This window comes from Monodelphis domestica, chromosome 2 (genome assembly GCF_027887165.1).
Source record: "Monodelphis domestica isolate mMonDom1 chromosome 2, mMonDom1.pri, whole genome shotgun sequence".
Classification (NCBI taxonomy): Eukaryota; Metazoa; Chordata; class Mammalia; order Didelphimorphia; family Didelphidae; genus Monodelphis; species Monodelphis domestica.
Window position 1 is genome coordinate 207,607,809 of NC_077228.1, and position 25,497 is coordinate 207,633,305.

Genomic DNA, 25,497 nt, shown 5'->3' on the forward strand with positions numbered 1-25,497 from the left:
AATGAATATAGATGCAAAAATCTTAAATAGGATACTAGCAAAAAGACCCCAGAAAGTGATCACGAGGGTTATTCACTATGACTAGGAGGATTCATACCAGGAATGCAAGGATGGTTCAATATTAGGAAAACCAATAAGATAATTGACCATATTAACAAGCAAAATGACAAAAATCACAATTATCTCAATAGATGCAGAAAAAGCCTTTGACAAAATATAACACCCATTCCTATTGAAAACACTAGAAAGCTTAGGAATAGAAGGGCCTTTCCTAAAAATGATAAACAGTATATATCTAAAACCATCAGCAAACATCATCTGCAATGGGGACAAACTAGAAGCTTTCCCAAGATCAGTAGTGAAACAAGGATGCCTATTATCATCTCTATTATTTAACATTGTACTAGAAACACTAGCTGTAGCAATTAGAGAAGAAAAAGAAATTGAAGGTATTAAAATGGGCAATGAGGAGACCAAGCTATCACTCTTTGCAGATGATATGATGGTCTACTTAAAGAACCCCAGAGAATCAACCAAAAGGCTATTCTAAATAATCAACAACTTTAGCAAAGTTGCAGGATACAAAATAAACCCGCATAAGTCATCAGCATTTCTATATATCTCCAACCCATCTCAGCAGCAAGAATTAGAAAAAGAAATTCCATTTAGAATCACCCTAGACAATATAAAATACTTAGGAATCTATCTGCCAAGACTAACATAGGAACTATATGAATAAAACTACAAAACATTCTCCACACAATTAAAACTAGATCTAAAGAATTGGAAAAACCATTGACTGCTTATGAGCTAACATAATAAAAATGACCATGCTGCCCAAACTTATTTACTTATTTAGTGCCATACCCATTGAACTACAAAAAACCTTTTTTACTGAATTAAAAAAAAAACATTAAAAAAAGTTCATTTGGAAGAGCAAAAGATCAAGGTTATCCAGGGAAATCAAGAAAAAAAATGTGAAGGAAGGAAGCCTTGCAATCGCAGATCTCAAACTATACTATAAAGCAGTGGTCATCAAAACAATTTAGTACTGGCTAAGAGAGAGAAAGGAGGATCAGTGGAACAGACTTGGGGTAAGTGACCTCAGCAAGACAGTCTATGAAAAACCCAAAGAGCCCAACTTTATGGACCAAAATCCAGTATTTGTAAAAACTGCTGGGAAAATTGGAAGACAGTAAGGGAAAAATTAGGTTTGGATCAACATCTCACACCCTACATCAAGATAAACTCAGAATGGGTGAATGACTTGAACATAAAGAAGGAAACTCTAAGTAAATTAGGTGAACACAGAATAGTATACATGTCAGATCTTCGGGAAAAGAAAGATTTCAAGAACAAGCAAGAATTTTAAAAAATGTAAAATAAATAATTTTGATTACTTTAAATTAAAAAAGGTTTGAACAAACAAAACCAATGCAACCAGAATTAGAAGGGAAGCAACAAATTGGGGGGAAAATCTTTATAAAAAAAAAACTCTGACAAAGGTCTAATTACTTAAATATATACGTAACTAAATCAATTATACAAAATAGCAAGCCACTCAACAATTGATAAATGGGCAAGGGACATGAATAGGCAATTTTCAGATAAAGAAATCAAAACTATCAATAAGCACATGAAAATGTATTCAAAATCTTTCATAATCAGTGAAATGCAAATCAAAACAACTCTGAGGTACCACCTCACACCTAGAAGATTAGCTAACATGACAGCAAAAGAAAGTAATAAATGTTGGAGGGGATTTGACAAAATTTGGACATTGATGCTTTGCTGGTGCAGTTGTGAATTGATTCAGCCATTCTGGATGGCAATTTAGAACTATGCCCAAAGAGATTTAAAAGACTGCCTGTCCTTTGATCCAATCATACCACTGCTGGGTTTATACCCCAAAGAGATAATAAGGAAAACAACTTGTATAAAAATATTTATAGACGTGCTTTGTGTGGTAGCAAAAAAACTGGAAAAGGACGGACTGCCTTTCGATTGGGGAATGGCTAAACAAATTGCGGTATCTGTTGGTGATGGAATAATATTGTACTAAAAGGAATAATGAACTAGAGGAATTCCATGTGAATTGTAATGACCTCCAGGATTTGATGCAGAGTGAAAGGAGCAGAACCAGGAGAAATTTATACACAGAGTTGGATACACTGTGGCATAATCAATTATAATGCACTTCTCTACTAGCAACAATGCAATAATCCAAAATATTTCTGAGGGACTTATGAGAAAGACCACTATTCATATCCAGGGAAAGAACTGTGGGAGCAGAAACACAGAAGAAAAACAAGTGCTTGATCACATACTTTGATATGGATATAATTGGGGATGTAGACTCTAAATGATCACCCTAGTACAAATATCAATAATATGGAAATAGGTCTCGATCAATGACACATGGAAAGCCCAATTGAATTGCAATTGACTATGGGAGATGGTTGATGGAAGGTAGGGAAAGAACATGAATCATCTAAGTATGGAAGATTTTTCTTAATTAATCAATAAATTTAAATTTAAAAAAAGAAATGCAGCTATACCCATTGAACTACCAAAAACCTTTTTTTAATGAATTAGAAAAACACCATAACAAAGTTCATTTGGAAGAATAAAAGATCAAGGCTATCCAGGGAAATAATGAAAAAAAAATGCAAAGGAAGGTGGCCTTCCAATACCAGATCTCAAACTATACTATAAAACAGTGATCATCAAAACAATTTAGTATTTGGCTAAGAGACAGAAAGGAGGATCAGTGGAATAGACTTGGGGTAAGTGACCTCAGCAAGACAGTCTATGTAATAAGTCCAAAGATCCCAGCTTTGGGGACCAAAATCCACTATTTGATAAAAACTGATGGGAAAATTGGAAGACAGTGTGGGAGAGATTAGGTTTGGATCAACATCTCACACCCTACACTAAGATAAACTCAGAATGGGTAAATGACTTGAACATAAAGAAGGAAACTCTAAGTAAATTAGGTGAACACAGAATAATATACATGTTAGATCTTTGGGAAAGGAAAGATGTCAAGACCAAGCAAGAGTTTTAAAAAATTACAAAATGTAAAATAAATAATTTTGATTACTTTAAATTTAAAAAGGTTCGAACAAACAAAACCAATGCAACCAAAATTAGAAGGGAAGTAACAAATTGAGAAACAATCTTCATTAAAAAAAAAAACCCTCTGACAAAGGTCTAATTACTCCAATTTATAAAGAGCTAAATCAATTGTACAAAAAATCAAGCCATTCTCCAATTGACAAATGGACAAAGGGCATGAATAGGCAATTTTCAGTTAAAGAAATCAAAACTATTAATAAGCACATGAAAAAGTATTCTAAATCTCTTGTAATCAGAGAGATGCAAATCAAAACAACTCTGAGGTACCACCTTCCACCTAGCAGATTGACTGACATGACAGCAACAGTAATGATTGCTCGAGGGGATGTGGCAAAGTTGGGACATTAATACATTGCTGGTGGAGTTGTGAATTGAACCAACCATTCTGGAGGGCAATTTGGAACTATGCCCAAAGGGTGCTAAAAGACTGCCTGCCCTTTGATCCAGCCATAGCACTGCTGGGTTTGTACCCCAAAGAGATAATAGGGAAAAAGACATGTACAAGAATATTCATAGCTGCTCTCTTTGTGGTGGCAAAAAATTGGAAAATGAAGGGATGCCCTTTAAATGGGGAACTGGTGAACAAATTGTTGTATATGTTGGTGATGGAATACTATTGTGCTAAAAGGAATAATAAAGTAGAGGAATTCCATGGAAACTGTAACAACTTCCAGGAAGTGATGCAGAGCGAAAGGAGCAGATCCAGGAGAACATTGTACAATCGAATGTAATGGACTTCTCCATTAGTGGCAATACAGTGATCCTGAACAACTCAGAGGTATCTATGAGAAAGAACACTATCCACATTCAGAGGAAAAACTGTGGGAGTAAAAACACAGAAGAAAAACAACTGCTTGATTACATTGGTAGAGGGGGATATGATTGGGTATGATATAGACTCTAAATGAACATCGCAATGCAAACATCAACAACATGGAAATAGGTTGGGCTACGGGAAAGGTGGGGTTAGGGGAGGGAGGGATAGAATATGATTCTTGTAACCAAGGAATAATGTTCTAAATAGACTAAATAAAATTAAAAAAGAAAAGAAATACAGTATTAAATAAAGGGATGTGAATTGGCTCATGTGTCAGCCATATCAATATAATGAAAATGGCAATATTAGCTAAATCAATAAAATTATTCAGAAAATTTGGAGAAGCCCTTGGAAGAACCTTATGTTAATGAACTCCTGGTGAAACAATGGTTCTAAACATTCTGGAAAACAATTGGGGGCTATGGACAAAGGAATCAGTGGGGTTTTCATTCCATTAGCCCCCTTTATATGGCTAATTGCTTTATGTCCTTTAGTAATTCAGAGAAAGACAATAAAGGGCTCCTGAGTGAAAAATAAAAATATTGGAGCAGCTAACTAGCACAGTAAATCAAGGACCAGGTCTAGACTGGGGAAGACCTGGATTCCAGTCTGGCTTCAGACATATCCTGCCTGGCTGGCTCACTTAACTCCAATTGTCTAGCCCTTGGTGTACTTCTGTCTTAGAATTGAAACTAAGACAGAAGGTATGGGTTAAGAAATATGGTTAGAAGCTCCCTATATGATAATAAAGAACTGGAAGTCTATAGGTTTTATATCAGTTGGAGAATGACTAAATCAATTATCATATATTAATGCAATAGAATAGTATTACACCGTAAGAAACTACACATGAGAGCTTCAGAAAAACATGAGAAGACTTTTATGAACTGATCCTGAGAGGACTGAGCTGAATCCAAAAACAGTTCATAAAATGATTAGAAGATAAACAAAAGCAATTGTGAATGACTGAAAATTGGAGCTCTGACTTGAGAAGACAATTGATGAATCAAATACTCAACTCATACCAGAGAAATTATACACTAGAGGTAAAAAGCAAGACACATATTTTCACATTTACCCAGTCCAGTATGTGAATGTTTTTTCTTGACATTATTTTTCCTTAACATAATCTAAGGTTCATATTAGGCGTAGAAGGAAAACAGGTATAGGGAAGGAAAAGATGTAGGAATCATGATGCAAAAAAAGAAAAAGAATGAAAGTATGAAAATAGCCTCAACGAAAGATGTAAAACAATATGAAAAAGAGGAGAGATCAGAAAAACTCACAGAAAAACACAATGTTGGAACTAGCTTGTTAAATATTATGTACTTTCTAAAACAACTTATACATTACAAATTCATAGTTTCACCTACAAAAAAAAAACAGCCTCTTTCCACATCAATGCTCTCTTTATGTGTCCTTAAAAATGGTTCTTCAGATATAAGCTTGTGAAATAATACCTACTAGGAGTAAAGCTGTTCTCTGCAAGAAACCTTCATTCACTATAGTGGATTAAGTCAGAAACATCAATGTTCAGGAAAAGAATGGATTAACCTCCTTTAGATCACTTTCTTTTTCTTCATTTCTCATTTGGTGAGAGGAAGGAATAGAACCGTGTTTACAGGCTAGCTTTACAAAATGATAAACTTTGTGCTACTGTTGCAATTCTCTGTTTCTTCCACTGTGACCTGAATGGTGCCTTGTTTTACAGCCAATGGGAAAGTGAATAAGAAGAATGTAATGAATGCTGTGCAGAATCTTGGCGGTAAGAGAGAAACTGTTTTATTTCTTCTTAGTGATTGTAATATGACTATCATCCCTCCAATTTACTGAATCAGGCTTTCTGACTCATGATCTTCAATTTTTTATGTACTGCCAGCCTGAAGAACGCAATTAACGAGATTATATGCCTATTGAGAACTTCAAACTCCTTCACATAATCCATCAGGTTTCATCAATCATTCCTTACATAATGCTCTAGAAACTTCTCCAGGATCACATAGACCACAATTATAGGAACTGTCATGGTCATAGCTCTCCCAATTTTTCTCCATGTATCTCCTTAAAGATTGTTACAGAGGGGGCAGCTGGGTAGCTCAGTGGATTAAGAGCCAGTCCTAGAGATGGGAGGTCCTAGGTTCAAATCTGGCCTCAGCCACTTCCTAGCTGTGTGACCCTGGGCAAGTCACTTGACCCCCATTGCCTAGCCCTTACCACTCTTCTGCCTTGGAGTCAAATTGACTCCAAGACGGAAGGTAAGGGTTTAAAAAAAAAAAGATTGTTACAGAGCCTTTGAAAAAGCATTTCAAGAGTATGTTTGAAAATTATTCTATGAATATGAACTGTTATTTGTATTATCTCACCCTCGAACTGTTAGAATGATGAATCCACTCATGAAATTCTTTGTAAAGAGTCTTTGCATGATTTGTGACTCTGGCACAATAGCATAATTTTCTTATCTGTCTCCCTTATTAGAATGTGAGCTGCTCCAGGACAGACAAAGTACTTTTGATTTGTCTTTTTACTTCCAGCACTTAACAAAGTGCCTTGCACAGAGGAAGGACATAATAAATGCTTGTTGACTGGCGTTGGCCTCAAATCCCCACATTTTAACACACTGAATAACATAAAATGAGAGTTTAATGAATGCTTCAGAGGTTATGTTCTTTAATTTTCTTCTTTCAGAAGGAGCAAATGTTGATGTTAGCAAACTGGAAGAGGTTCTGGGAAACCTGGGAGTCAAACTTACAGATAAAGAAACAGAGCAGCTATTAAGTAACCTGCCAATTGATGGTGAGCATTTCTTATGCCTTTGTATACATTTGGAAAAACTTTGATTTCCTGTGTGAGAATGTCTATAAGGATACTTACTGAATTCACATGAAAAGGTAGCAATTCCAATAGAGAAAGTCCATCATAATGTATGAAAGAATATTATCTCTGACTGAACCTTCAACTCAGAAGTTTCCCAGAATGCCACTACAAACAAAAATAAAAAAGAAAGATTCCTTACTCCCCCCTGAGCAGCCTAGTGGTCATGTTTAAGGAGAAAAGTCCAGTGTGACAGTCATCAGGGGATTCTAACCAGTCAGAACAAATTTTCTAGTTCTAGACATGGAGTCAAGATGATTTAATCTCCAATCCTGCTTTAGACACTTACTGAGATGATCCAAACAAATCAAATGTCCTCACTTAACCTTTCTTCTCTCATCTGTACAATGGGGATAGTAATAGTATCTGCTATATAAAGTTGTTGTAACAGTTAAATAGGAAAAAAATTCATTTATGGGATTTATATTAAAAGTACTTTTCATTGTAACCATGATTATTATTTATTTTTTAAAACCCTTACCTTCCACCATAGAAATGATACTATGTATTGGTTCCAAGGCAATGAGTGGTAGGGCTAAGCTATGAGGGTTAAATGACATGACCATGGTCACACAACTAGAAGTATCTGGCATGATTGTTATTTTAAAAGATCCATGTTTTATGGAAATAAGTTCTGATCAAGTTCACCTGTAAAACCCAGTAGAATTGCGTTGTCAGTTATAGGAAAGAGAGAGGGGAGGGGAGGGAGAGAAAGAATATGATTCTTGAAACCAAGGAATAATGTTCAAAACTGACTAAATAAAATTTTCTTTAATAAAAAACTGAGGAGATTACAAAAAAAAAATAAAAAAAGATCCCTGTGTTTCATTGATCTGTGTATCCTGAACAGAGTATACATTATGTTGATCCAAGTGTACCATTTCCTCTTCGTTTGGTCAAAAAAAATAATCATCATCATTAATCTAGAGCAAAAATTCTCATGATGATCCCATATGCACACAGTCTTATGGGTTTTCTTGTTTAACCAGTGATGATTTCCTACTAAGGAATTTAAATATTTACTTGACCATTATAATGGAAAATGTATATATTACAAGCTATTTAAAAATTAGCATGCAATTGAAAATAATAAGCAGGGTCTATAACTGAGCCAGGATTCATTATCTCAAAAAGGATCCTCAGCTCTAGGCCCAGTTGCCAAGGAATGTGATTCTTCAATATTCCAAGAATTCATGACCTTATCAGTGTGAATGGTCCCCTTATCAACATATTTCTTAAACACTCTCTCATTTCTTAGGCTGCCTTGGAGAGTTTCTAGTAGCCAAAATAACAAATGTGTGTCCTATATCTAAATTAAATTGACAGCTGCAAATTCACCATGTTAGTGTGGGTAGAAAGAGATACAAGCATATACAGTCGAAAGAGAATCAACAAGTCTTATCAATTGATTATGACATGGTTGTGAGTTATAGTGCTTTGAAATCCTTTTTTAAATGGTGCTTTGAGATCTTATGTTTTTATTAGTTAGAAGACATTGTCTACCTTATGCCCTTCCTCCTAGTTGATAAGGGTTTGCCTGACATTCCAAGCCTGAAGGATGGGGGAAGCACTCAAGCTACCTCAAAGGATTTTATGACTTTATCCCCTTTGATGAGAGCTTGCTAGGCTGAAAACAACACTCAAGCACCAAACAATACTGAAAGTCCAACAAGTAGTACATGTTAGGGAATATCACACAGTAGCATTAGGGATCTTTGTGTCCCTTCCCTGACCCTTCTCCTCGAATGCCTCTGGGCTAAGGGAGAACGGAGAGTTCCAGGATGGAAATAGGGTAATACCCCAGACCACAATAATAAATCTAGCAATTGGATATTCCTCCTTGGACTTTTTCCATAGCCCCGACTACACTATCAGTAACATCCTTGAATAACACTTTCATCCTTCAAGATGGAGTCTGAGCTGTAATTCTTTGGGCAAGAACCAGTAGTCACTATCTCACAACAAAACTCATTCTCCCACAACTGGACATGGGGAACAGGAGAAAGAAGGGGACTGAGGATGATACTCGGGGATTGTGCATCTAGTGATGATACCTGTAGCACTGAACCTTACAGGATTCTAATAAGGATTAAATGAGATATTCCTGTTATGTACTTGGTACATTTTAAAGAGATGAATGAATGTCATTGGTCAAATGTTTGTGTTGAATAACATAAGCTCCTTCTTTAGTGAAATGCTTCAATTAAGAGGCTTTTAACAAAGTTAGCCTACAACAAGGAACTGGTCTCCTAAAGAGGCCATACTGTTTCCACCTGAGAAATTGAAATGCTATTTAAAATCAACATTTTTATGATAGAATTATGGATTTGTTTCCTCAGAGTCAATAAAGCTTGCTTACACAGTGAAATAGACAAAATCAATTTGCAAAGATACATTAAAATATTAGCTTCATTCAACAATGAAGACAGAATGTTGAAAGACACCTCTCCTCCTGTGCTTGTTTTATTAAATCTCCTCCTGTACTTGTTTTATTAAAAGAAATTGGAGTTTGCTACACACAGGACCATATTGTTTCCCTTTTGGAAAGGGAAAAAGATATCTTATTCAGTCCATTTATTTTATAGTAGAAAAAGTTTAGGCCAAGATATGAAAGATCCAGCTTTTTACAGCTTCCTCCTAGGATGTCCTGAATCAGATCTGCCAAATTAAAATGCCTGTTGACAAGTTCTGAACTTCAATAGCAAAGAAAAAAAGCAGCTCTCTGAAAGATTGTGGAACTCTGTATATAGGACTGGCCTCAAAGCCAGGAATAACAGGGTTCAATAACTTAGATATGTACTAGCTTTGTAACCCAAGCAGAGCCATGTAACCTCTATCAGCCTCAAGTTCTTTATGTATAAAGCAGTGACCATGATAGTACCTGATTTGCAGGGTTGTTGAGGAGATAAAATGAGTTAATATTTGGGAAGCACCTAACAAATCTCAAAGCCCTACCTATATGCTAAGTACTGTTGTTAATATTATAATCCTCAATTTACAAATTGAGAGCTTCTTTTATTACTTAGCTGCCTCATCATTTAATCTATAGAAAAAGAGGATAAAAACTGAGTTCGTAAAAACAAATTCCTCTAGTTTATCTCATGATTTCAAAATGTAAAGAAAAGCTATTTTTCTTCCTCTAAACTCCATCTAACCTATGCCTTCTCTTACAGCTGATGGGAAGATCGACCTCAATGAAGTTATAGATAAGGCAAAAACTATTCAAGGTGAGTGAGATGCAGGGATGAGAAGTCAGGTAACAGCACAATATTTTTTACATCAATCTAGGAAAGGAAATATGACATAGTGAACAGATATATAATATACCTTGTAGTCAAGACAACCTATAATCAAGTTCTGCCTCTGAGACTGTTTGCTATGATTGTGGGACAACTTAGTTTTCCCATTCAGTAAACTCCCTTAACAGTATATATTACTAATAATTTCTTGATCTATGTCCACAGAGATAATCATTTTGCAAAAACATTTAGTAATCCACTGGGTCTGTTATAAGCACCAGAAATTTAAAAAAAATACAAAAACAATGAAATACTTCCAGTTCACAATGCCTTGTGTTGAAAAGCAACATGTATATATCTAAATAGAGAGAGAGATTATATGTGACATAATTTGTGAATGGGAAGGCCTAACACTGGGTGAATCAGGAAAGCTTCATTATAGGAAGCAGAGATTATGGATATCCTGAAAGGAGAGAGAAACTCTAAGGTGGAAGTAATATTATGAAGAAGAGATAAGGTTTGTAAGGGATAGATGCATTAGACCTGTGGAGAAAGATTCTGGAATACTGGAAGGAAGGCTGAAGCTCTAATTAAGGGCAGTTGGGACTCTCTCTGGATGCAACCTAGGGAATGTGGCAGCCTCTCCTGAGGTTGCTGATCCTATTCCTGCTTCCTATACTAATTTGTTTCCTGGTTGTTTTCCCATTGCTGTGGGGGACAGCCAATAAGATAATATAGAAACAAGAAATGGAAGGTCATGTTAACACAGAAATAGGGAAAGTAAGGAGAGGAGTTTATATATTTGATTCAGAAGAAATAGTGAAATGGAAGTTTATTGTGGGATATGGTCAATAGATCTGTGCATAAAGACAATCAGGCAACTGTTACAGGAGATGGATTGGAAGGGGAAGATACTCTTGAGGAAATACATATATAGGCAATTATAACATCTTTTCAAAGGAGAGAAGGAGAATGACTTGAGCTAAGTATGTAGCTGTGTGAGTAGAGAGGAAAGGGACTAGATATGAGAGTTGTTATCAAGGGAGAAATAGCAAGATTAGGCAACTGATTGAATATGGAGGAGCAGAGAAAGTATTAGGAGTCCAGGATAACAACTGTGGAATTACCAATTGTAAATAAATCTGTTAAATGATCATCTCTATTTAAATCCCTCTCCAGGTTTCCTAAATGCTCTCCAGGCTTTTTGTACCAAATCCTGAATTCTGGAGAACATAATCACAAGGTTCATGTTTTACTTTTCCTGCTGCTGAGAAATATAAAAGTTCTAGGTCTCCAAAGTAGGAATGAAGTGTCAGATTGCATTCCTGTGAGTCAAAACCTTTCAGATAAAAAGGGCAAAGAAAATCAAACCTTACTTGTTAGGCAGACTAATATAGATCAAGTAGTTACTAATCTTGCCACAGTTCACCAGATAATTCCTATTTCACATTCCTCAGCCTACTCTCTTCCGCCTAGCATAGTTCCCTGAATCAAAAGGAAATATATTCTGTTTCTGAATTCACAAGTGATTTTCCCTGCATGGTTAGGCTCATCACAATGGCCCACTCTTCTCTTCTTGTTGAATTTAGAGATGATGGGACATAGGATTAGGTAGTATCTTTTGTACTCCTCACATTCCCACCATTCACTATTCTCATCTTTTATTAACAGAAAACGTTGATGTTAAAAACCTGAACGACTTTCTGAAGGACATGGGGATCAAACTGACAGAAGAGGAACAGGAAGATCTCCTAAAACACCTTCCAGTTGGCGGTGAGTGTGGCAGATTCTACTGTAGCCAGCAGGGAAACTAGGGCTTCCTTGTGTGGAAATGTCTCATGCTGGCTAAAGAAAGATGCTTCTGACTACTCCCTAGGCTAGTGTTCTTCAACTTCAGGGCAACCAGTGAAAGTTAATATCATGTTTAACAACTCAGGAGCCTAAGAATTTTTAAAGAGAAAGCAGAGCAAATAAAATGAAAACAAATGAATAGAATTGAATACCAATAAAGGAAGTGAGGGGGAGAAGGTAGAAGACAGTAGACTTCAGCAATGATATATAACTAACCCAATATTGCCTTAAATGGAAAGTGATCTTATTTCAGTCCAAGCAAGGAGGCTAGCAAAGGAGCTGGAGATTCTGGACCAAAAATCCTACAGAAGTCTGACAGGAAAATGGAGTCAAAATTGCTCCTGTTTTCTGTCTCAGGGCAGAGGCATATAGGAGTATTCCCCAAGGGGTCAAACTCCACACTCCTTATGAAGTTTTGGTCTTACCTGCCCCCTGGACATTTATTTAAGTTCTTGTTCTATATTAGATTATGGAAAGGCAAGCCTGAACTCCCCTAATCTTGCTAACCAAGAAATAATTAGTAAATTATCTCCTTAAAATATACAAATTCACAATATTCCATTGTCTGTATGAATTTTGCCTGTGCTAATGTTAAAAAGACTCCTCAGACTTCTCTTAAGAGGAAGGGTGTTATAAATTGAAAGGAGTATCAGAATGGGAATGAATAAAGGATTAGTGTCCAGATCTCAGATTTATTGTTACTCTTCATGAGTGGTTCCTCTATAATCTTTTCCCTACAGCCTTGAACATAGTAAACATTTTAGAAATGGGTATTTGTTAAATAAATGCAATTCAAAGCACTAAAAGAACTGGAGATCACTAGATGCTTCTTGCAATCAAGTTCTGTGTGAGGAATCAGGAAGACCCAAGTTCAAATCAGGCATCAGACATTTATTAACTATGTGACCCTTGACAAGACACTTAACATCTCCCAAACTCAGGTTGTTCATCTATAAAATGGACATAATGATAGTACCTGTCTGCCAGGATTGTCATTAATTTTAAAATAACCTAAAATTTCAAAAGCACTTTGCAACTAAATCAAACAATAGATAGTATAATTAAGGGGCTTAAAAAGGATTTAGTCATATCATATATCCCGTGGCAACCACAAATATGATTTTGTGGAATAACTAGTCATTCCTTAGTGTAAAACTTAGGACAAGGATTGAGAATAAGGGAAAGAAAGAGACCAGAGATTTGTAGACTGCACAGAAGTGTCATGGTTTTATATCAGGAACACCTTCTTCAGGAAAAAAATTGGTAGATGTTGTCAAGCAACAAAGACTATTGCCAAAAAAAGGAAAGAGATTATATCTAAAATATTATAAAAGACTAATTATTGAAAGAAGAGTAATCACTGGACTAGCTATAAACAGTAATACCACTGCTGTATTAAAAAAGAGATCAAAATATAACAAGAATGTGTAATCATTTTGGCAGAATCTAGATATGATTTTTGAAATATTAAGAAAATGCAAAGTAATATAAAAATTGAGATTATCATGGTGAGAAGGACATAGAATACAGTTCAAAGTTTTCATGCTTGCATTATTTGAACAAGTAACTAACAATGAAAATGAAAAATAGGTATCCAAAATGAAATGAATGGCAATCATAGAAGTTTAACTATTCTAAATCCGCTTCCTTCCACATTAGAAATACCAAAAGAATCCAGTAAATACCTTTTGTCAGTACATATTTGGCTGCTATAGCAAGTGAGGAAGTGTGGCAGCACTAGTATAGGATGAAAACACTAGTTTCAGTTAGTAAACTTTTTTGTAAAATTTAATAGGGAATCATGATGGGCAAAATTGCTTCATATTGTCTCAGAACCACAGAATATTGTCTCAGAAAGCACAGAAAAGCTATGAAAAGTTAAACCAGCTTAATTAAAGTTTTTTTAAAAGACAACTAGGTAATACAGTATGAATAGAGTACCAGGCATGGAATCAGATGGTCTTTGATTCAAATTTGGCCTCAAACACTTATTAGCTTTAAGGCCCAGGGCAAGTCATATAAACCCAGGGGTAGACCTCTTACTCATCTTATTTCTTAGAACTGATATAAATTGATAAAAAATACATTAGGTTAAGATTTAAAATGTTTTTAATTTAAAACTCTGTAAGGAATTCCAGTAAGAAAAGTACTCTCCAGTGTATTTAAGGATGAAAAATAGAGCAATAAATAAAACTAAATGCAAAAGACCTGTACAAAATTCAGGAATGAACTCTAAAACACCATTAAATGAATTAGAAAGAGAACAGTTTTACTCAAACACCACAAACCAGGAAAAGGTCATGGTGTTAATTATACAACATTGGCCTCCAGAAGACACAATTGTGACATTGTTAATGGATATACAGAGTGTCCCAAAGTCTTCATGTAATTTTAAGATTTATTAGCATTAAAATAGTTTGAATTTTTTACTGTATAGGTACCTCTAGATAGGAAACATGTGAGAGAGGAAAATATGAAGGAAAAAATCCTGGGCCTTATTAACGCTAAACAAAAGGCAACTGAGAAGACAAAAACATTCACTGACTCATATGCCTACTCTTCCACCAATACAAAATATTGACATGAGTCGTCTAAACACAATTCAAGAATACTGTTGCTGAGAGTATTAGTGGGAAAGAAGCAGGTGATTGCAAGAAGATATTCAACAATGGACTACATATGATCATTTTGTGGTTGACTGAAAAATAGAAAAAACACAAGATGCCTAGCATTAGCTTATTATGAAAAAGTATTTGATTCAATAGAGCAAAGGAACATCTTGAAGTCTCTTTTTCAATAAGTTATCTGCTATCTATATATTCACATCATTCAAGATTCTTTGAAAGGTATGATAAGAGAAATACCCTTGTTCAAGGAGTCTCTCATCACAAATACCAGATGAGCAAAAAAATAAGGATATGCATCATCACAACAGAATTCAGCACAATGATGAAGATCTGCTGAAGAATCCAAGCTGAAGAGGGATTCTAGGTAGATAGTTAAATTTTCCAGATAATGATCTTTTGGGATAACATTTTCATGATTGCATCAAAGCCTGAAATATTGCCGAGCCTCTTGGAAAGAGCTTTGTAACCAGTCGAGAGTTTGTCTAAACAACACACAAAGGGAAGAAGAAGTAGATGAGGAATATCCATTATTCACATCATGACATGCCTTTATGTCATAAACTATAGAACTTGTCCCTGAGTTTGTATATCTAGACAAAGAATAAAGGAGTTATTTCCACAGTTGAAGAGGAGCTATGCTAATTTGCCTTTGAGAAATGTAAATCTCTTTTAGTTATACCAAATTTCCCATAGAAAGAAATGTTTTTAAACCAGCATTTTGCCAGTGTTATGCTTCTAGTGAGACACGAAATACATTGATATGCAAACAGTTCAAATTGAGTATTACACCAAGGGGAACAAAGGTTCATGTTGAAAGTTTCCAAGGTACAAAATATAACCAATGAGGAACTGTAAAGAAAAACAGTAAAATATGGGGGCCACGTGGGAAGGTTGAAGAGTTGACAAATGCATTAAGTAGAGTTTTCCACTGATTACAATGTCAAGAGAATGGGAAAAAAAAAACACCTCCCAGCAAGTTGAGTGGTTACCACTTTGGCAAACTTCTGGGAAGACAAGGACAAAATTCACACAAGTTATGGTGGCATGGATGAGTTGCTAATATATTTAGAGTAACAAGAGATCTTAGAGGTCATCATCTCTAACCTCCTCATTTTATAGATTAGGAAACTGAGACCCAGTGGGGTTAAGTGTTTTGTCTGAGATCACAAAGCCTGTAATCAAATAAGGTATCATTGAAACCCAAATTTCAGCCTGAAAGGTTAGCACTCCACCATCTGCAGCAAGACAGGGAACTGCCAAAGAGATATCTTTGAACTTGTCTCAGCATCTCTTTAAATTGAGACACTCTCTAGGGAAGCATTTCCATTTAAAAGGAAATGTTCTATTTGTCAATGAATAGGACTATACTAGGAGGAGAAATAGATGACCTTTCACAGTAACATCAAGGTATCTCAAGAAATCTCCATTATCACCACTATGATTTGTAGTTCTAGTTACCGCAATGTAGTTCTATTTTTTTGCAATTAAAAATAAATGGAAAAATGAAGGGAAACAAAACTATCACTATTTACAACTGACATGACAAATTACTTAGAAGATGCTCAAGGTTGAACAAAAAAATTAATGGAAAAAACTTCACCATAGTAGAAAAATATTTTTTAAAGTGACACAAATTTTCAAACTTTGTATGTTACCAACAAAACCCCAAGCAGGAAGAGGGAAAAAACTGGTTTTCCACTTAAAATGGCTACAGAGTTATACAATATTTGGAAATCCTGAAATCCAGCTATCAAGAGAGACAAAAGGTGTTGTGGTACATTGGTGTACTCATCATTAAATTATCCCAGAAATCAGACTGAGTACCAAAAATAGTTGAGTACTAAATGAATTTTCCATAAGGAATAATGTAAACTGAATTAATCTGTTTTGAGAAACCCAGAAAACCCAGATTTTATAAGGTATTCTGTGCATTCATGATGTTGAAGTTTACTAAATAAACATTAATAATATATGGACATATAGAAATAATTATATTAAAATAATATTGACTTAACTTTACCTGTATTGAGAGGAGCTCATGGCCTAAGGGAAGTTTCAAGGCAGAAGTGAAGAGTACAAGATACATGTCTTTACTCATAGCCAGTGTGTGGATCTGTTTTTCTTGAAAATATTTAACTTAGTTTTGAACTTTGGTTCTTTAGGGGATAAAAGGAATGGCAGTTAGAGAGGGAAAAGATATAGGAATTGTGATGTAAGGAAAATGAATAAAAGAACGAAAAGAGCATCAATGAAATATGTAATAAAATATGGACGGGGCATCTTGGCAACTCTGGATTGAGTTCAAATCAGACCTCAGCCACTTCCTAGCTCAGTGACCCTGGGCAAGTCATTTAACCCCTATTGCCAAGCCCTTACTACCCTTCTGCCTTAGAACCAATACACACTATTGAATCTAAGATGAAAGGTAAGGCTTTTAAAAAATTAAATTAAAATTAATTAAATATGCAAAAGAGAACAGGTGTTCAGAAAATGTCCCAGAGAAACACAATATTGGAATTAGGTTGTTTAATTCATCATATACTTTCTAAAACAAGCTATATATTAAATAAATGAATAAATGTAATTAATTTAAATTTAGGAGTCATCATTTCACCAACTAAAAACACAACCCATTTCCACAACAGTGCTCTCTATTATCTCCTCTAAAATGGTTCTCCAGTGAAGAGCTTTTGAAATAATACCTATCAGAAGCAAAGCTATTCTCATTTGGTGGGAACAAGGAAAGAACAGGTCACTCTACATGGACTAGCTTTATAGAATGATGAACTTTGGGCCATTATACTATTCTCTCTTACTTCCTCTGTGACCTGAATTGTGCCTTGTTTTACAGCCAATGAAAAGGTGAATAAGAAGAATGTAATGAATGCTCTGCAGAACCTCAGTGGTGAGTGAGAAGCTTTTATTTCTTCTTAATGATTATACTGTGATTTCTATCATCCTTCCAATTTATTGATTCAGAGCTTCTGCCTCATGACCTGCAATTCTTTACATGCAACCAGCCCATAGAAGGCAATTCACCAGATTCTGTGACTGCAGAGAACTTCAAACCACTTAGCCAGAAGTCTGGAGATTCCATGTCTGCTTTGCCATAAAGCATTCGTTAGGCTTTACCAGTTCAGTCCTTACTGAACTTTGAACTGATCACCTTCCTAGCTTTCCCAGTGACTCCCCATGTGTGCCCTTAGAGATTGTTTCTGTGCCTTTGAAAAAGCATTTCAGGAATATTTGAAAAGTATTTTACAATGTGAATTGTTATTTGTATTATCTCACCCTCAATCAATTGGGATTGATGAATCTATTTCTGAAATTCTTTGTAGTCTTTATACATTTAACTCTTTTGCATAATTTCATAGTTTTCTTATTTGTCTCCCTCATTAGATTGTGAGCTGCTTGATGGCAGGCAGAGTGCTTCTGATTGTCTCTTTATTCCCAGCACTTAGCACAGTGCCTGGCACATAGGAATGACTTTATAAGTGCTTTCTGGCTTGACTTGGCTTTGAATTCTCACTATTTAGTACAGTTAATAATATATATGTATATATACTTAGGGTTGAATGAATTCTGGCATAATTACATTCTTCAATTTTCTTCTTTCTGAAGGAGGGAATGTTGATGTCAACAAACTGGACCAGGTTCTTGGAAATCTGGACATCAGACTTACAGATAAAGAAATTGAGGAGCTATTGAGTCAGCTGCCAATTGATGGTGAGTATTTCTTATGCCTTTATATGCTTTGGGGAAAATATTATATTACAAGGTATTAGAATATATATTATAAGCTATTTAAAAATTAGCATGCAAATACAAAGATTTTTTAAAGCATCTGATACACCTTAGATTCATGATCTCAGAAAAAGAAAATGGGATCCTCAGTTAAGCCTTTCTAATTAGTTGTCAAGTCATACAAATATTGAATATTTCAAGATTTCATCATCCTGGCATTGTGAGTGTCCTCCATTACCACATTTTTTTAACCCTTTCTTATTTCTTAGGCAACTTTTGAGAGTTGCTATTGGCCAAAATAACAAATGTGGATCCTTTATCTAAATTAAATTGACATCTTGGAAATACACGATTTGAATATAGATGGAGACAAACTAGAGAGAGAAAGAGAATGAACAAGTCTTGGCAATTGGTTAGATGCAAGGAACAGGAGAAAGGACAAAATTGAGGATGACACTCAAGGACTTCACACCCATAACACTGAATTCATAGGGTTCTTATGAGTTTTACAAGAGATATTTTTATAAAGTGCTTGCCACATTTTAAAGGCATAAATAAATGTCATTGATCTCATGTTTGCTTGTATTAGTAAAACCTTATTCTTTATTTAAATGTCTCGATTTCTGAGCTTTTAACAAAATTAGCCCATTAATGGAATTGATTATTTAAATGCTATTTTACCTTAACATTTTAATAATAAAATTATATATGTTTCCCCAAGGAAAATACATCTTGCACAGCTAAGTTGACAAAGTCAATGTGCAAAGATATATTAAAATATTAGCCAAATTGAAGAATAGAGTCAGAACACTGAAAGAAAAAACTAGCTCTTCTTGTCTTTGCATTATCAAAAAAACATGGGAGTTTCTTAGACCCCAAAATCATATTATGTCCCAGCTGGGAAAGGATATAAAGATAACCTAGGCCCTTCATTTTATAGAGAAGAAAGGTGAGACTAATTGATATGAAGCAGTCAATTCTTTTCCAATGCTAAAATAAGATGTCTGATAACAAGTCTTTCTGATAGTCAATAGCAAGGAAAAAGGAAGCTTTCTGAATCACTGTGGTATAGTATATATAGGGCTGGACACAGAGTCAGGAACATCAGAATGAAATACCTTAGACATTTACTAAGTTTGTAACCCAAGCCTCTGTTTCCTTACCTGTAATAATAATAATATCTCCTGACTTTGAAGGTTGTGAAGATAAAATGAGTTAATATTTTTTAAATATTTAGAAAATCTTAAAACCCTAGGTAAATGCTAACTGTTATTACTACTATTATTATTCTCAATATACAGATTGAGAGTTTTCTTCATTCCTCAGCTTTCTTTTATGAATTAATCTGTAGAGAAAATGAGATAAAATCCCAAGATGATTACCTGAATTTACAGAAAACTGTTCAATTTCTCTGGATTATCTCACAATATAATGAAAGATTTTTTTATGAGGATTTTCTTTTCACCAGATCTCCTTCTAACATGTGGTTTCTCTTATAGATGATGGAAAGGTCAACCTCAAAGAAGTTACTGATAAAGCAAAATCTATTCAAGGTGAGTAAGAAGTGAAAAGTCAGGTACCATCTCAATATTTTTCACATGAATCCATGAGAGGAAGCATGGCAAAGTGGATAGAAATAGAGACTTAGAGTCAAGATGGCAAGTCTGGTGCCAGCAACCATGGTAATTCTAGCTCCAATCATGTATATTAAAGTTGCTACAGTTAAAAAGCTCATAGTTGGATCTTGGGATTGAGCTGGAAGTCTGCACAAGACAAGCCACCACCTGTCCCAACTGGGGTGCCAAATTGTAATAAGTAATAATAATAGACTATATTGATTAGTAATTGATAACTAAAGATCAGGCAGTTATCTTCTTTCTACTGTATTTTCCCTCTTCCCACTTTTCCTCCCTTCCTTCAGTCTTCCTTCAGCCTCCCCTCCCCCTTCCTTCTTCTTTCTAAATCATTCAGGGTGAGTTTATGATGTTTCAAATGTAACACTTTTCTTCTTTATCTTAAGTAAGGGAAATCCCTTACTTAAGGGGAAGACAGGAAGGGATAAGGAATGGAGGTAAGAGGGTTAGGGATTTTCCTAATACTACAATGAGTCTTGGGTTGGAGGATGGTGAAATATATTTCAATTGAGAGAAATGGTTGATAGGTCTGGAAGTGCAGTCTCTATCACAACAGAGCAAGTCAGAGAGAGATATCTGGACTTTCGTCCTTCTTCCTTCTTCCTTCAAAGCTCAGAGATCACCACTCCTTTCTGTCTCCAAAGTTCAAAGACATAACCCTTCAGTTGGTCTGTTCCTTTCCTTCCAACTGCTCCTCCCAGTAACATTCCAAATCAGAATATTTCTCCTTTGACTGACAGGTCATCACTCAGCTGTTTCCTGTCTTGTTGCATGCTTTCAAATCTCTCTCTCTTCTACCGATTCAAGTTCTCCCTTTGACACTTACTTGCTGTGTCATTGTGGGTCAAGTTATGTTCTTCTTGGGAAGTTCTCTAACAATAAATATTACAAATATTTCTGGAAATGTATACAGTGACATAATCAATTGATAAACATTTAGTAAGTTCCCACCATGTTTCTTCTAAAAGATAGAGATACAAACACAAAAACAATATACTCCCACCTCATAATGCTCTCTGTTGGAAAGACAACATATACATATGTAAATATGTACTGATTGAATATGACATAATTAGGGGAGGGAGGCCCCACCACTGGGAGAATCAGGAAAACCTCCTTAGAGGAAAGAGAAATTCTGGTTCATCTCAAAGGAAGAAAGGGACTCTGTAGTATACGTAAGGAGAGAATGAGGAACAGCCAGTAATATAATATAGAAACAGGAAAAAAAAGACCATGTGAGGATAGAGGAGTTCATGTGTTTGATTATGGAGAAATATGGGATTGCTGATCTATTGAGAGATATGGCCAGTAGAACTGTGCTTTGAAACTATCACTTAGGTTGCTATGTGGAAGATAAATTGGAAGGAGAAGAGGCTCTTGATTCTAGGGAACAGATTTGGAGCAATTATAGAGTTTCTTCAAAGAAGAGATGGAGGATGACTTGAGATAAGGATGGAACAGTGTGAGTATAGAAAAAAGGGAGTAGATATGAGAATCATTATCAAAGGGAAAATGGCAATATTAGACAAATGACTCATTAAAGGGATCTGGAACAGAGGAGGAACAACTCTCAGAAGTGCAGGATAACAACTATGAAAGTACCTTTTGTGGATGATTGTTTCACATGATTATTATTCTATTGAAATCTCCTTTCACATTTCCTAAATACTCTCCTGGCTCTTTATTGCAAGTCTTCAGTTTGCTAGAATGTAATCTCTACATTCATGTTTTACTTTTCCTCTTGAGACATACCAGATTCTAGGTCTTCAAGTCTAGGATTAAAATTTTGTAGGAAGACATTTTGGTGAGTCAAAACCACTGGGATGAAGGAAACAAAAACCAAACCCAACTTATCAATCAGACCAATGTAGGATAAGTTGCCATAGATTTTGACACTGACGACATTTAGTATTCCTCAGTTTAAGACTTTTCAGTATACCATAGTTCCCTGAACCAAAAAGAGTAATTTCTGTTTCCAAATTCATAAGTTATTTTCCCAGCATCATTGGATTGCTGTCAATGGCTAACTCTGTTCTTCTTGTTGTATTTGGAGGTGATGGGACACAGGAAAAGGTACTATCTTTCATACTATGGAGTCATTACATACACCTCATGTTCATATCATTCACCATTCTCATCTTTTATAAACAGAAACCATTGATGTTCAAAACCTGGAAGAATTTCTGAAGGACATGGGGATCAAACTCACAGAAGAAGAACAGAAAGATCTCCTGGAACACCTTCCAGTTGGTGGTGAGTGTTCCAGATTCCACTGTGGCTGTCAGGAGAACTTGGGCTTGCTAGTGTGAAAATGTCTGATACCATCTAAAGAAAGATACTTCTCCCATCTCCCCAGGTTGTGTTCTTCAATCTGAGGGCAATTAGTGAAAAATCATACCACTTTAACTACTTACCCACCATAGAAATGATCAAGAAAAGGGGAGGATATGAAAAGAAATTAATAGACTAGAATAAAAGCAAAGGAAATTGGGAGAGGAAGATAGAAGAGAGTAGAGTGAAGGAATGATAGAAAAATAACCCAATATTGCCTCAAATGGGAAGTCATCTTATTAACCCAAGTGGGCTGCCAAAGGGGCTGGGGACTCTGGATTAAGAGATGAAGTAGTATGACAGGAAACTGGGAGCCAAAATTGCTCTCTGGCACAGGGATAGAGGAGGATTCACCATAAGAGGACACCTCACACTCCCTATGATGTCTTGGTATTACCACCCCATCCCCCAGAAATACAGGCAGCAAGCTTCTGACATATACTAGACTGTGGGAAGAAGGCAAGACTAAACTCTGCCACTCTGGCCAAACAGAAAATAATCAGTAAACTGTCTCCTTTCCATATAAGAATTCACAATGTTTCCTAGTTTGTCTAAATCCTGCCTGGGCTAGTGTTAAAAGGCTCCTCAGACTCCTCCTAAGAGGAAATGTGTTGTAAATGGAAAGGAGGACCTGACTGGGAATAAATCAAGGACTAAGATCCAAATCACAGTTTTGTTAATACTCTTCTGGGATAGCACCCAAAGAATCTATGTTTCTCTATCATCTTAAATGCAGTTAAGCATTGTAGACATGGGCATTTGCAAACAAATGAAATAAAAAGTTATAGAGTACCAAAGGCACTATAAGTAATGAAATGGTATTATGGATCAAATATTATGTACGAAATCAAGAAAAGCTGAGTTCAAATTAGACATCAGAAATTTTCTAGTTATGTGACCCTGGACAAGTCACCGAATCTCTCCCAACCCGAGTTTGCTCACCTGTAAAATGGAAATAATAATACCATTTGCCTCTCAGGATTGTGAAAAGTCTAAAATGTCTTAATGTTTGGAAAGTACTTTAAAACTAAATCAGTCATAGTCACACAAGAGTTAAAATGCCTTGAAGAAGCAAAGAACAATTTGGTGTGGAGTTCACTAATAATACATTCAAAGGCAACAAGAAACCCATTTACATGGAACATGTGGTCATCCTTTATTCAAGAACTTAGGATAAATATTCAGAATAAGGATAAATAGACATCTGAAATTTTTTAGATGATACAGAAGCATCTTGATTTCATATCAGGAGCAAGTCTCTGAAGAAGAGAATTCATAGGTATAGGGTTGGCAAATACCATTTAAAAAATGAAACATTTTCTAGGTTAAAAAAAGACATGATTGATATAAAAATAATCACTGGAACAGCTTTAAACAGTAAGTCCAATACCATATGAGAAAAAGATTAGCATATACAAATGTGTGTTATAATACTTCTTGATATAATACTCTGAATATGATTCTTCAAATATCAAGAATACATAAAATAGAAGAATCAAGAGCAAAATAGTGAGAAAGTTATGGCATAGAATTCAAAGTTTAATCTTGAACTATTAAACAGGTAAATAACAATGAAAAAGAGAAAATAGGCATGAAAATGGCATGAATGACAATTAAAAGCCTTAAGTTTAATCATTCTAAATCTAATGCCTCATTAGGAATACTAAAAGAATCCAGTAAATACTTTTGTTGGTCAATGTATGGCTTATATACCAAGTCAAGAAATATAGCTACACAGGGTTAGGATAGCAACACTAATTTTAGTTAGTAAACTTCTCTTGGAAAGAGATGTACAATCTCGTGGAAAGAGATGATGCATATATTTATAATCAATATTGTCTCTTAAAGTACATAGAAGTTGCTTCAAGTTAAACTGACACTTGGGCAATACAGTGGATAGTGGACCATTCCTAGAGTCAAGAGAACTTGGGTTCAAATCTGGCCTCAGATACTTCTGCTTCCTGAACCGAGGACAAGTCACTTAACTACAATAGACTAGGCCTTGCTGATCTTCTGTCTTAGAATTCTTACTAATTGATATTAACACACAAGGTAAAAGTTAAAAAGATAAAAAACTCTGTAAGGAACCTCACTAAAAGAAGTAATCTCTAGTTTATGGACAAAAAATTAAGACAATAAGTAAAACAAATGGGAAAAGTATGTATTGATTTCAATAACAAACTAATCAATCATCACAGAAAATAGAAAAAGAACACTTTTACTTAAACATTACAAACCAGTATAAGTTTATAGAAGGGATAAAAATCTCATTCAAAGATGACAAAAATGAAAAAAGCTGCCCACTTAGACCCAGTATGGACTCAATGTCTTTGGCCTGAAGAAGACACAAGTGTGACAGTGCTAATAGATATTCAGGTCTCCCAAAGTTTTTGTATATATATTTGTATAATATAATTGTATAATTAATATAATATATTAAGCTTTAATAGCATTAAGCTATCATAAGGCTTTGGTCTATATAGGTAACTCTTAGAAACATGTATGAAATAGGAAGACATGAAGACAAAAATATGAGATCTGATTCATGCTAAACAAAAGATGACTTAGAAGACAAAAGCAGTCACTGACCCATATGCCCATTCTTCCACCAATATAAATATTGACAAGAATCTTCTCTACATAATCCAAGAGCATCCATGATGAGAGTGTTAGTGAGGAACAAACAGATAACTGCAAGAGATATTCAACAATGGACTACATGAATTGATCATTTTGTAGTTTGTTGAAAGATAGGAGAAAAACATAAGATCCCATTTTACTTATTTCCTGATTAGGAAAAAAGTATTTGATTCAGTAGAGCAAAGGAACATCTTGGGATTTCTTTTCCAATGTGTTATCCCCATCCTTATAGTAATAGCAATCAAGATTCCTTGAAGAAATAACCTTGTTCAATGGGCCACTCATCACACAGAGCACATGAGTTAGAAAATAAGCATATGAATCATCACAATAGAATTCAGCACAGTGATAAAAGAAAATCTGGTAGAGAATTGAAGTTGAACAGGCTTTCTTGGTGGATGCTTTCATCCTACCAATAGTGATCTTTGGAGACAACATTTTCATGGTTGCATCAAAACCTGAAATATTGATAAACCTCTTGGAAGACCTCTATAGTCACTCAAGAGTTTGTCTATACCATGCACACATATTCCATAAAACTATAGAACTTGTTCCTGAGTGTGTTTATCTAGTACAAAAAATAAAAAAGGACCAGTTCTTCCCAG

General features: G+C 35.2%; 1 protein-coding gene across 18 annotated transcripts in view; it reads left to right on the forward strand.

The window, feature by feature from the left end:
- EFCAB3 (EF-hand calcium binding domain 3) overlaps positions 1 to 25,497 on the forward strand; it is a 722,802-nt gene that overhangs the window by 485,137 nt on the left and 212,168 nt on the right. For 17 of the 18 annotated variants that reach the window (XR_008916397.1, XR_008916396.1, XR_008916398.1 and 14 more), the window contains 8 exons: positions 5,667 to 5,720; positions 6,641 to 6,748; positions 10,000 to 10,053; positions 11,737 to 11,838; positions 17,395 to 17,448; positions 18,165 to 18,269; positions 19,787 to 19,840; positions 22,073 to 22,174. Coding sequence is in view for 15 of the 18 variants with exons in the window: in XM_056817026.1 (XP_056673004.1) it covers positions 5,667 to 5,720; positions 6,641 to 6,748; positions 10,000 to 10,053; positions 11,737 to 11,838; positions 17,395 to 17,448; positions 18,165 to 18,269; positions 19,787 to 19,840; positions 22,073 to 22,174 (633 nt within the window). In the remaining 3 variants the exon portion in view is untranslated. The remainder of the gene's footprint in view (positions 1 to 5,666; positions 5,721 to 6,640; positions 6,749 to 9,999; positions 10,054 to 11,736; positions 11,839 to 17,394; positions 17,449 to 18,164; positions 18,270 to 19,786; positions 19,841 to 22,072; positions 22,175 to 25,497) is intronic. The other variant, XM_056817039.1, reaches the window with a different exon arrangement.